General features: G+C 44.7%; 1 protein-coding gene across 2 annotated transcripts in view; it reads left to right on the top strand.

The window, feature by feature from the left end:
- COL8A2 (collagen type VIII alpha 2 chain) overlaps positions 1-13,142 on the top strand; it is a 48,002-nt gene extending 34,860 nt beyond the window's left edge. For both annotated transcript variants that reach the window (XM_083369753.1, XM_083369752.1), the window contains one exon: positions 8,454-13,142. In XM_083369753.1, coding sequence (XP_083225879.1) covers positions 8,454-10,366 — 1,913 coding nt within the window. In that variant the 3' untranslated portion in view covers positions 10,367-13,142. The remainder of the gene's footprint in view (positions 1-8,453) is intronic.
- The last annotated feature ends 154 nt before the right edge of the window (positions 13,143-13,296 follow it).

Here is a 13,296-nt window from a genome sequence, read left to right as displayed (position 1 = left end):
CTCGTTGCCTTTTTGGGGTATCCGGTATATCCCATTCCTCAACTGCTTGCATTACCTGTTCCATCCAGGCTTCCTCTTCCCGTTCCGGCACCGGTTGCATCCCAGAGAAAGTACGTAGTTTCCTATATCCAGCCCCTATACAATAGCCCCCTGTCAGGTTTTGAATGGAAGTCAGACTTCCCCCAGCCTGTGCGGACCCTCCTTCTGTTATCCCCATGGGTAAAGGAAGTGTGTTTCTCTTTCTTCTGGCCTAAAGGTTTGGTCAAGGGTGTGCCCCCCATGCAGTCGGAAAAATCACCCCTGCTCTAATATCTTCAAGGGTCAATTGCAAATTTTTCAACCTGAAAGCACTCCAGAATGCTCTTCTTCCATTCTAACAGTACATAAAAATGGGGGCAATCCCGATCCGCCCTCGTATCTATCACATGCACCCTCTGATCTGGGACAAGGACCCTCAATGTCTGTTAAATTCGCTCTTCTGGCCAAACCTCGCCAGGAACATCAACCACTATGCTCATCGTCACCTCACTATTCTGCTCTTCGCACCCCCTAATAACCGCGTTAGGGTCCATTTTGTTCCCCTGGCTCATATCTCTGCACGAGGCTATCTCTCCCTTAACTAAAAAAAGGGGGGCAGGTAGGGAATCCCAGACGAGCCCCCATGTGTAGAGTTACCCCCTCGGAGGCCGCCAATGCATAGGCCCTCCTAATCCTCCCCCTTTAATCCCGCTCAACAGCTGCACTCTCAAGGCTTTGACAGAATGTCCACTTTCAGCGGAGGCTCAGGCAGAGTGAAGAGATGGCAAGTTCTCGTCGTCAGAGGGGGGTTTGCAGGAACAAAGGTGACCGACCCCTAACCACGGCGGTCAGTGCATAACAGTATTTAACAGTTTCAGGCAGTCGTAGCAATAATAGTCAATAGTCCGTAGCAGTCGTTCGAGAAACAAGAGGGGTGTGCGGAAAGAACTGCCCGGCTCCAAGAAGCAGCAGAAACCACGGAGATAATCAACACCCCGCAGTCACAGCTCGCTCTGCCAGGGCAACTCCCCACAATGTTTACAGCATGCACAGATGGTAGCGATCAACGTTTGGATGGCCGCTGGTCTCTCAAGCGGTAGCGGCTTGCCTCTTCTTCTCTTCCGTGGGGACCCGTTGTCCCAGGTCTCTCTCTATGCCAAATCCCTTCCCCCCTTCCTTTCTAGTTAAAACCTGGTTCAGCACCCCAGGCAACTTCCTCACTCTCACTCTCTCTCTTCCCCTTGCTCGGGATATCCCCTTGCAAAAGAAAGCAATAAAACCCCACTCTCTCTCTCTCTCTCTCTCTCTCTCTCTCTCTCTCTCTCTCTCTCTCTCTCTCTCTCTCTCTCTCTCTCTCTCTTTCTCTTCCTCTCCTTCCCACTATTCCAAAGGAGAGGAATCACCTAAAACTCCAATCCTCTTTGGCTTCACCTGGTCTCTCCCTAAGAACAACAACAGCCACCCCCACCCACTTCTCCTTCTCCTTTTCTTCCCTTCCCCCAGTCTACACCCACCACCCCAAACCGGCGGCAGCTGTCCGAGCTTTCCACTCCCCTCTCGCCGGCCAGGCTCCCGCAAAGCCTTTCAGTCAGCCCACAGCACAACCTTCTGACAAGCAAAGTCAATGGGGAAGCCAGGTTCACTTAACAACTGTGTTATTAACTTAACAGCTGCAGTGATTCACTTAACAACTGGGGTAAGAAAGGTCACAAAATGGGACAAACCTCACTTAACAATGTCTCAGCACAGAAAGATTTTTTTATACAGCTACACACACATGCACACATACCCAAGCACACAACCTTCCCTCCCATGAGACTGACTTCCCACCATCATGGCAAGTGTTCAGGTGGTCCTCAACTTACAACCCCAACTGAGTCCAGAATTTCCATTGTTAAGCAAGGTGGTTATTAACTGAATCAGTGAGGAAGCCCAACTCATTGAATGACGCCGTGATTTACTAAACAGCTGCAGTGATTTGCTTAACAATAGTGTCAAAAGGGATCATAAAATTGGGCATCATTAAGTGAGTCGTGGCCAATTTTATGGTCCTTTTGGCCACTCTTGTTAAGCAAATTGCTGCAGCTGTTAAATAAATCAGGGCGTCATTAAATGAATTGGGCTTCCTGCGCTGACTTTTCTTCCAGAAGCTGGCTGGGAAGGTTACAAATAGCATTCATATGATCCTGGGATGCTGCAACTATCATAAACACATGCTGGTTGCCCAGTGTCCAAATTTTGATCATAATGAACATGGGGATGCTGTGACAACCATAAATGCGAGGACAGTCACTTTTTTCAGTGTCCTTGTAACTTTGAGCAGTTGCTAAATGAAGGGTTGTAAGTTGTGGATTACCTGGAAACAATTGCTTGACCACTGCTCCTCATCTTCATTAAGAAATATAAAACTTTTCATCCCATAATCCGTCTCTTGAACAATAGGCAAATCAAATCAAATAAGTCATGTCATCTCCCACCCGATTATCAATAAAACATCCCAACAGAGCCCTAAAAGGTTAACATTACTTAACACACATAAAACTCCGCATTCCGCATCTCAACTCTTAGCTGTAACAAAATCCCATTTAAAAGGCCTGAGCAGGTCCCAATAGCCCAACGTAAACAAAATAAAGGAAAATCAAAGTTTAAACATAACAAAAGGAGACCATTTCTCCTTTACACAAGACAAGCTCCAATGAACCAGTTCTGGCATAGTTCTTATCTGATCCTTGTCCAAGGAGATCACAAGGCAACACAAACTCCGGTGCTGCAGGATTAAGAAGGAAAAAAAAATGGCTGATGCTGGCCTGCGATTCAAGGATCTATCCATGCCAGGGTGTTTATTTTTTCCAGTAGGTTTTTCCTCACTGAAAAGCAGAACACCCCTGGCTGGTGCTTATCCTGCCAGTGGCAACAGAGGGAAAAATTCTGAGTCTCTCTCTGAGAATTAGACGTTGTTACTTTCTGCTGATCGTAGAGGCACAATGGCTCAGTGGTTAAAGACACTGAGCTTGTCAACTGGAAAGCTGACAGCCCAGTTTGAGACCCAAACACCGCCCAATGGTGTGAGCTTCTGTTACTCACTCCAGTTCCTGCCCACCTAGCAGTTCAAAATCATGCAATTGTGAGTAGATAAATAGGTACCACTTCGGTGGGAAGGTAACAGTGTTCCATGTACCTTGGAGTACATTCATACAAGCCACATGACCATGGAAAGGGTCTTCGGACAACGCTGGCTCCTTCGGCTAAAAAACAGAGATGAGCATGACTGGACAGGGGAAACACCTTTACACCTTTACTTTCTGCTGAATCCTACTCATTGCTACTTTTCTTTAGAGTTTTGGGATTCCTCTGCCTCCACAGTGTCTGGTGGAATTTAAAGACTAGGAAGTAAAAAGACTCTCTGCGGATTTTACTCAGCTATTCGTTGCCAACTGTAGGGGGCAGTGCTTATCTCCGTTTCAAGGCTGTTGAGCCAGCGTTGTCTAAAGACATTTCCGTGGTCGCGTGGCCAACATGTCATCATGGAGCACTGTTACCTTCCCACTGAAGTGGTACCCATTTATCTACTTGCATCTGCATGCTTTTGAACTGCTAGGTTGACAGGGGGCCAGCTGGGGCCAGGATGGGAAAAGCTGGAGGAAGCTGGTAGACAAATTGCATTTTTCCTGCAAGGCAAAAAAGAGAGTGCCAGGTAGTCCCCAAATTATCACCATAAGCAAGCCTGGCCATCAGAGTCGTTAACTGGTGATGGTTGTAAAATGGATCACCTACCCAAGTTTACAATCTTTTTTTGCAGCAGGGGTCATTAAGTGAACGTTAGCCGCCCTGAGTCCTTCGGGAGATAGGGCGGCATATAAATCCCAATAATAAATAAATAAATAAATAAATTAAGTGAACTAATGGCCTTCTATGGGGTGGTTTTACCGAAAACTAGAAGAAAATGCCTGTTTTGTGTGTGTGTGTGTGTGTGTGTGTGTGTGTGTGTGTGTGTGTGTGTAAAATCATAATAGAACATGCTTATGTGATTGTGGGACACTAGAAAGAGGCATAAATGCAAGCTGATCAAGCATCCAACACATAGTCACATGGCCAGGAGCCAGCCATCAGAACTTTGAATCTGGGTCATAAGTCCCTGTGGGGAGATTTATTATCACTTCAAATGGCTGCTAAGCAACTGGTCATAAGTTGAGGACTTTCCTATGCTCCTAAATGTCCAAGGATTTAATTCTCATTCATTTGGCGATTCTTAGTTCAAAGCTTAATAGGGATTCACAATCTTTTAAAATGATGAAATATATTCATAACTTCATTTGTATTTTACTCTCTTATTCTTTTTGCTTCTCTTTTTATTCCTGTTGCTTTTTTTCTTAAAATGTCTAATAAAAAAAAATCTCTACTATGTCATATATATGTCCATTTTGGCCAGGAGAAACATGGATGGTCACTTCTCATACAATAAAATAAAGGATGTTATTTGGGATGGAAGGTGGAAAGTAGTTTCTGCTACTTCAGAGATTTTGAAAAGAGCAACACAGTCTTTGTCTTGGAGTAACACTGCCACCTGGTGGATGCTGTGGAAATAGACTAGTTTTCAATATATATATATATTTTTAATTAAAGTTTAAAAAAAGGAAACAAAAGCTAACAAGAAGGAATATAAGTAAAGAAAAGAAAGGGGGGAAAAACAAAGAAAAAGCCTAAAGTGCAAACAAGAAAGAAGGAAAAGAAATTAAAAAAGAAGTCACTTCCGATTTTCTTTACAGCAAATATAAGTACAAATATAAAATTCCCTTTTATTATGTGCTTTAAAAAAAAGTCTTCGTATTAACCTTTTTCTTAACTAATCAAGCCATAATTAATTTCATAACTTTTCATATTTTTTAAAAAAATTTGAAGCATTGATACTTTGCTCTTTGACATGAATGGCTCCCCAGCTATAAATAAAATCTTTTCTCTAATCAAGCAAGTCAATTTAGCATTGTCTGCCAGTTCCATCACCTTCCTATCTTGTGGATAGTGCTAGAACCTTTCCATTTTTGAGCATATAATAATTTTCTTGCCTCCTTGCTAAGCAAAGAAAATGACTGGCCCAAGGTCATTCAGCCAGGCTTCATGGTTAAGGCAGGACTAGAACTCCCAGTCGCCTGGTGATTGGGCCAAACTTACCCAAGTAGCTTTCATGCCTATGGCAGGACTAGAACTCACCGTTTCTTGTCCGTAGGCTGATGGGATCAGCATTCAAATGCTATGGTTCTTTCTTTTCTTTTCTTTTTTAATGCCTTTGAATCAGGGTTGACTCTTGGCTACTGCCTGGACAGGTCCCTGCAGTTTTGTTAGCAAAATTGTAGAAGTGGCTTGACAATGGTCAACTTCCAATCTCAGAAGGCTATAAAGCCTTTTAATTCCGGGGCTGAATCCCAGCAAATTCAATCCAATCAACTTTATTTTGGCTTTATTTAACAACCTCTCCCCAACTCACTAGAGCAGCGTTTCCCAACCTTAGGAACTTGAAGATGCGTGGACTTCAACTCCCAGAATTCCCCAGCCAGCTGGCTGGGGAATTCTGGGAGTTGAAGTCCACGCATCTTCAAGTTCCTAAGGTTGGGAAACGCTGCACTAGAGCACCAAAGCATTTGGAATTGCCTGCTTTGGAAAGGCTGTCAAGAAAAAGAGCAAAGAAGGCAGTTTTTAAGCTGTTTGGGTCTCTTTAATTTTTGCCAAATGCCCGGCATTTAAAAGAAAAAACCTAGGGCAGGGGTTAGTGAGTGAGGAATTCTGGGAGTTGAAGTCCGCAAGTCATAAAAGGGCCAAGTTTGAAGACCCCTGCCCTATGGCCTTGCAAAGGGTTGTTTCAAATCAACGGGGAATCGTTTAATCGAGAACAGTGTTTCTCAGCCTTGACAACTTGAAGATGTGCGGACTTTGATGCCCAGAATTCCCCAGCCAGCAAGGAATTCTGGGAGTCAAAGTACACACTTTTTCAAGGTGCCAGGGTTCAGCCATGCTGTTTTAGAGTAATTCCCCTCAGCTACTGTGGTAATAAAATCAAGGAAGGTGGGTTCTTTTCAAAGGAACACCCTGTGATCATGTAGGTAGGCTTAACCCTCAGTAAGGATTTTAAAAAGGCTGGATCCCTGCAGCGTATAGGTTGTCCTTGACTTACAACAATTCATTTAGTGACCGTTCAAAAAAAAGTGATTTATGACCAATTTTCACACTTGGAAGTATTGCAGCATCCTCATGTTCACATGATCAGAATTCAGATGCTTAGCAACTGGCTCATATTTATGAAGGATGAGGCGTCCCGGGGTCATGTGATCCCCTTTTGCAACCTTCTGACAAGCAAAGTCAACGGAGAAGCCAGATTCACGTAACAACCAGGTTACTAACTTAAAAGCTGCAGTGATTCACTTAACGGCTGTGGCAAGATCAGTCATTAAAATGGGGCAAAACCCACCGAACAACGAAAATGTTGGGTTCAGTTGTGGTCGTACGTTTGAGGATTAACCTCTAAAGCGACTGGGTTTTTAATCTGAAGCATTGATACTTTGCTCTTTGACATGAACGGCTCTCCAAAGATGAGGATGATACAAAGGAAACTAGCTTAATATTGCCTCCTCATATTTCCTCAAACTAAGGTTGTCTGGATGAGGGCTACTGAATCTAGCAGAACCCGACACGTTTGAAGGATACCAAGTCTGAATCACAGAAATGCACCTGTGCATTTAGAAGATTCTAAATTCAGATTTTGCTCCTGTTCTCTCTCTCCCTCTCTCTCTCTCTCTCTCTCTCTCTCTCTCTCTCTCTCTCTCTCTCTCTCTCTCTTTCTTTCTTTGGCAAGAGTTGGCCAATAACTCTGGGATGCGGCCCTTGCAAGTCCACCATTCTTTTTCAGAAGATGGGGGTCTTCTGAAATTTAACGTGTTTTTCTCCTTCACACTCACGTCACCCTGCTGGGATGATCTTGAGAGCGAATTCTTTTCTAAAATATCAAAAAAGCATAGGAACATATTGAAATCATTTCCTTTGGGAAGGCGTTTTTCCAAACACAAAATGAGAGAGAGAGAGAAAAATCTTGCTTAAGCTTACATGTTTTGGCTGTGTTATTATAGTGGAAGAACTTAAATGGACCAAGATTTTTTAGGGGGGATATTGATGTGATCCTCACTAGAGCCATAGATGGGGCAAAGTGTTTCAACTCAAAATTTCCACTAACAACAAAAATCATTTTAGTGATCATTTGGGACTTTTTCCTACATAAAAATATTTTTAAAAGTTTTCTTAGCTCTTCCATATGCCAACTTGGATGGACTTAATTCCACCAGTCTCTCCTTCTGTTGGCATTTGATTTACTGAAGTGGTTTTATATTAGTTGAAGGATTAAAAATTAGCCTGGGCCAAACCTTTGAAAACATTATGAAGTTGTAGCATAAGATATAATATATTCATTATAATGAAACATTATGATTAAGAGGAATACAGAGGCAAAGGAAAAGGAAAAATAAAATTATTATGGTTACTATTATTATTGTGCTTAGCCTGCCTTTCTCCCTAGAAAAAATGAAACTTCAGATTCCTCTGCGATTTTTTTCTTTAAAAGGTTTCTTAAACAGAAGCCATTACAGGAAATGAGTTTCAATTTTGCACTACTGAACAGAAACACAAAATATTCCCCTCTGTACACCATTGTCCGTCCGGCATGCTAATTCTTGTTGTTTTTAAGGGACTTTGATTTCTACAGCTAATTTGTGACACTCCTGAATGTTGTCATTTACAGATGGGAGAAACCAATAATGTTGACATTTGGGAGTTGAGTCTTGAGTTGTCATGTCACCATGTAGAAATCTTGCTAAGCCTTCAAACTGTCTGAGAGAGATTCAAGTCTATAGATACGTCAAATTCAGAGTTATGTATGTAAAACATTTCAAACTCAAAAGATTATTCTCAGCTTAAAGCCCAGATGTTTTGAGATCAGAACAGTGTCAGAAAAATTCCAATATGTTGAGTCTTTGATGTTCTGAGCTTGGTTATTTTCTTGCCAATGTTTCATTACTGGGTTAGGTCAAAACCAATCAAACAACTGAGTTCAGAGACTATCAAGAACCCAACTGATCAATCTTGAACTACATATGTTTTCTTCTTGTTGGACCTTCCAATAAAATAAGGTCCCTGTGACCCGTTTCACACTTGAAGCCACTGTTTTGAGCTCAAAATGGTTCTAAATATTTTCCACGACCTCAGAACTTTTTGAAGAATCGTCTTGCTCCAGAAAGTTTTGCTTTGGCAGCAAATTCTCTCAAGACTTGCAGCAAAGGGCCCTCCTGGGTCAAGAAGAGAGTTGAGGACCGCCTCTCTCTGCAGGCCAAAGCTTGCCTTGACTTCTTCCAAAATGCTCAGCCTGCCCTAAGTGACTGTCTTTCATCTCTTCACAGATATGCCTCCACTGCTGCCAATGGACCTCAAGGGGGAACCTGGACCACCAGGAAAGCCGGGCCCGAGAGGACCACCTGGCCCGCCAGGCTATCCAGGCAAACCGGGCACCGGCAAACCAGGACTTCATGGGCAACCTGGGCCTGCTGGGCCCCCTGGCTTTTCTGGCATCGGGAAACCGGGACTTCCGGGACTTCCGGGCAAGGCTGGCATGAAAGGGATGCCAGGGCCGGCAGGGGAGACTGGCCTGCGAGGAGAGCAAGGTCCCCGAGGTTGGCCAGGGCCACCGGGATTGCCTGGGCCTGCTGGACTCTCTGTGAATGGAAAACCAGGCCCAAGCGGGAACCCGGGGCTCCCTGGATTCCGGGGAGAACCTGGGCCCAAAGGAGAACCCGGCCTGCGAGGCGAGCGTGGAGCAAAGGGCGAGAATGGCATGGGGAAGCCCGGACTGACGGGCCCCCGAGGGAATGAGGGACTACCTGGCCCTGCAGGGCCCCCGGGGCCTCCCGGCCTTGGAAAACCTGGCCTGGATGGGTTGCCTGGGGCTCCGGGAAGCAAAGGGGACTTGGGGCTTCCGGGTGAACCAGGGCTGAGTGGACAACCTGGGCTTATGGGCCCTCGTGGCCCTCCAGGTGTGGATGGCACTGGACTGCCCGGCGTAGCTGGCATGCCAGGTTTGCCAGGCCCTTTGGGCCCAAAGGGCGAACCCGGCCTACGTGGCCTTCCCGGGCTGCCTGGCCCTACAGGGTATGGGAAACCAGGGCTCCCGGGCTTAAAGGGGGACCGTGGGCAACCAGGAGTGGCAGGAATAATTGGTGACAAGGGGGAGCCTGGGATGGATGGAGAGCCAGGGGAGATGGGGCCCCCTGGCCTGGTTGGGGGCCCTGGCCCTCAGGGCATCATGGGTTTGCCAGGCAAGCATGGGCTCCCAGGTGCAAAAGGTGAAGTAGGGCCAAGTGGGCCTATAGGACCCCCAGGCCTGCGAGGAGACCAGGGGCCCAATGGTTTTATGGGCAAGCCAGGCATTCCTGGGGAGAGAGGGCTCCCTGGGGCCACAGGGATGCCTGGCCCAATAGGCCCCAAGGGGGAAGCTGGCTTCATGGGGCTTCCCGGGACCCCAGGCCCTTCTGGGCCCCATGGGATAAAGGGAGACTCTGGGATCCCGGGCCAACCAGGCCTCAGAGGCCCTTCAGGAATACCAGGTTTACAAGGCCCCTCTGGTCCCATGGGGCCCCAAGGTTTGACAGGCTTGAAAGGTGAGCCTGGCCCCCCAGGGGCCCCTGGAATCAGCAGAGTTGGAGAGCCAGGCATGATAGGTCCTGCTGGCCCTCCGGGGGTTCCTGGCAACCCTGGAATCACTGGGCTCCCAGGGCCCCCAGGGCCCCCCGGGGCCCCAGGAGTCTCCCCTGCCAGAGATTATCAGGGCCACCACTTGCCCGATGGAAACGTTGAGGGAGCAGTGCTGGGGAACGGCAAGTCCGGGAAACCCCAGTTTGGGCGAGGGGAACTCTCTGCTCAGATGTTGCCGGCTTTCACCGCCATCCTGAGTTCACCCTTCCCAGCCTCAGGAATGCCCGTAAAATTCGACAGGACTTTGTACAACGGGCAGAATGGCTATAACCCAGTAACGGGCATCTTCACTTGCCCCATTTCTGGCATCTATTACTTTGCCTATCACGTCCACGTGAAAGGAACCAACGTCTGGGTGGCCCTTTACAAAAACAACGTGCCGGCCACCTATACTTACGACGAGTACAAAAAAGGCTATTTAGACCAAGCGTCGGGCAGCGCCGTGCTCGAACTCAAAGAAAACGACCAAGTCTGGATCCAGATGCCATCAGACCAAGCCAACGGTCTGTACTCCACCGAATACATCCATTCTTCTTTTTCCGGATTCCTTCTCTGTCCCACATAACGGCCGTTTGGGAGTAGCTCCTTTCTCCCCTTGAGTCATAAACTTGTCTTTTTTGGGAAAAAAATGTTTTAAAAAAATAGGAAAGTCACTGGGAAGGATGGTGCGAGCCACGATCACCTTGACCCAGCCAAGGAGAGCATCCGGGAGAGAGAACCGTTGCTGCTGGACCGTCTGGGGATTCGGAATCTGATTTATCCTTACGACGGCATGGCATGGCAAGCCCACAGATGCTGCCCATCATGTCTTTGGGGCCCTTGAAAGTCAGAAGGGGTTGGGAAAGCTGTGCCAACAACAGTCACCTTTAGCATTGTGGGATTTATTTTATTTTCTTTTTTTTTAATCAGCTTAAAGGCACCGTCTTCTGTTGTTTAGCTCTTTTAAAATGTGATTTCCGTCGTCGCCTGAGGCATAACGAAGACCCAGAAGGGTGAATTATGAAATTGTGAAATGCTTTGCTTTAAGCATCTTTTACACAAGGCTCTGTGTATCTTTAAAGCATCCCGTTCGATGTTTATTATGGGAAAAGGGACGCCAAAGGAACTCTTATTTCAAAGCCATACAGAGACTTCTAAAATCAACTGGGAAAAAGTAGGACTCCTTAAATCATGCGTTTTAATAGCCCATGGGTAAAATAAACCGGGCAAACGCCCGTCAGATGTAAGGCAGTAGTTGTACAATGGGCAGATTGTTGACGAAGGTGGCCGTAGCAAACTCCCTAAAATATATGATATCTTTGTTTTAAAGTCAAATTCTTGGTTTCCCTTCAGTGTAATTTCCACAGTGGTGCTAAGTAATATTTTCTTAATATTAGCTGTTTTAAAAGATATTTTGAGTAGTGCAATATCCTTTTTAAAAAGGTGCGAAGTTTAGCCTTGGGGTTTTTGCAGTGTTTTTTTTTAAAGTAACCATCTGTACCCTTTAAATACAAAAAAGAGGGTTTTGTCATCGGAAGCAATAGTAGCATATGAAAAATACGCTAAGGATTCCTTTCTGCATAAATTATGGAGAATATAGCTGGATTTGATTCACTATTTTTTTTTACAGATCCAGAAATGGCCAGAACAGCTTAGTATGTTTTTCAAATTTATTATAAACATATACATTTGAACAACTCAACTGCAACAATTGCAATCAAGGCTGAATTTGTTGACAAACATTCTAGGTTGACAAGAGTGAAAAACACACCTTGGACTGTAAAAACAGCAGCAAAAGAAAAATGCTGGGGGATAAAAATATTTGGGTTATCTGCTATTTAAAATATTCTACCAACTGTCTTTTTTTTTCTTTAATCCTTTTTTTAAAAAAAGCAACCTTGAACTGATTTGTCTGGTTAGGTACAACAGAAGAACAGGCTAATGATTCTAATTCCATCTGGTTGTTTTCTAAATTCCTGAAGTTGACAGTAGTACTAATAGCACACTCTAGTACTTGCAACGTCTTTATTTTCACCTTGGTTTCCCTCAGGCTAAAATTGAAGGGACACATTTTCTCCGTGCCTAATATTCAGAGGCCAATTTTAGAGGCTTGTTTTTTTTAAAGGCTGAATTTTAGACTTCTTGTTTTAAGTGTATTTTCCTGTGGAGAACAGCCTTTCGGTCCTACTCCTAACCCCCGTTCGCTCAAAGACAATACGTCACCGTTTAGCAAAATATGAAGTGGAAAACAATGAAGTATTCCAAGAGCAGAAGAGAATCGCATAAATCCAGGTTTTTGCTCTCTCTAGGTGCCCGGAATATCATTTATTTATAGCATAGCTCTACTGCACATAAAATCTATTTTCCTATGTATACAGGTAGTCCTTGACTTATGACCGCAAATGAGCCCAAAGTTTTCTGAGGCTAAGACAGTTGTTAAGGGATTTTTGCCCCCTCTTGCGACCTTCCGTGCCACAGTTGTTAAGTGAAACAATGCAGTTGTTAAGTGAATGTTGCTTCCCTATTGACGTTGCTTGTCAGGAGGTTGCAAAAACCGATCACGTGACCCCGGGACGTGGCAACTGTCACAAATACATGCCAGTTGCATTCAAGCATTCAAATGTTGATCACGTGACCATTAGGGACGCTGCAACGGTCGTAAATGCGAAAGATGGTCATAAGTCACTTTTTTCCTGTGCCATTGTAACTTCGAATGGTCACTAAATGAATGGTTGCTAAGTCAAGGACTACCTGTATTTGTCATTTGTGTGCCGACAGGACCCAGAGCAAAGTCAGTAGACAACATTTTCTCCAAATTCAAAAACATAGGGAAAAGGTTTCCGAAGTTTTACAACCTGGTTATTCTTTTCTCATACGAAGCACGACCTTTCTGTATGTATGCATTATAAACGTAACAAAAAAAGAAAGAAAGCAGCCATCACATGCAGGACGATGAAGCGTGGGCTGGGGAGGCTAATTAGCAAACCATCCTTAGTTTATCTTTGTTGACATATACAGCATCTAATCTTTTTGTCAGAAAAGATTGGGTTTTCCCATTTGGGAGAACTTGTGGGAAATGAGTTTCAATCAGCCGAAAAGGCAGGCCTGGAACGTCCTTACAACCTGCATCTTCATATACCATTGAGATGTCCTTAAACGAAAAAAAAAAATTGTGCTAGTATCTTTGTTTCTACTATATAGAGGTTTTTTTTTTAGTTTTGTAAATACTTATGTTACATGCACTGTTCATAGTAAATCTGTTTTGAAATGCACTCTTGTTTTGTGATCAGAAAACTGGCCTTCACTTCTGAACCGAAATTAAAGTAATTGACTGTATTGATCCAACTTCAATAAATCTTATTTTACAGAGATTTGTATTTCCAGTAATCAACTGCAAACATAGGTACCTATCTTGGCAACTTGCCTACAGAGCAACCCACCTTTAGGCCCATACATTGTGAAAGAAAGAAAAAAGCAGATGGCTTCCAAGCCAACAGTCATGCAATTATCTCTCTA

This window comes from Vipera ursinii, assembly GCF_947247035.1.
Source record: "Vipera ursinii genome assembly, chromosome: 9".
Lineage (NCBI taxonomy): Eukaryota > Metazoa > Chordata > Lepidosauria > Squamata > Viperidae > Vipera > Vipera ursinii.
This window is presented reverse-complemented; position numbering and strand designations above follow the sequence as displayed.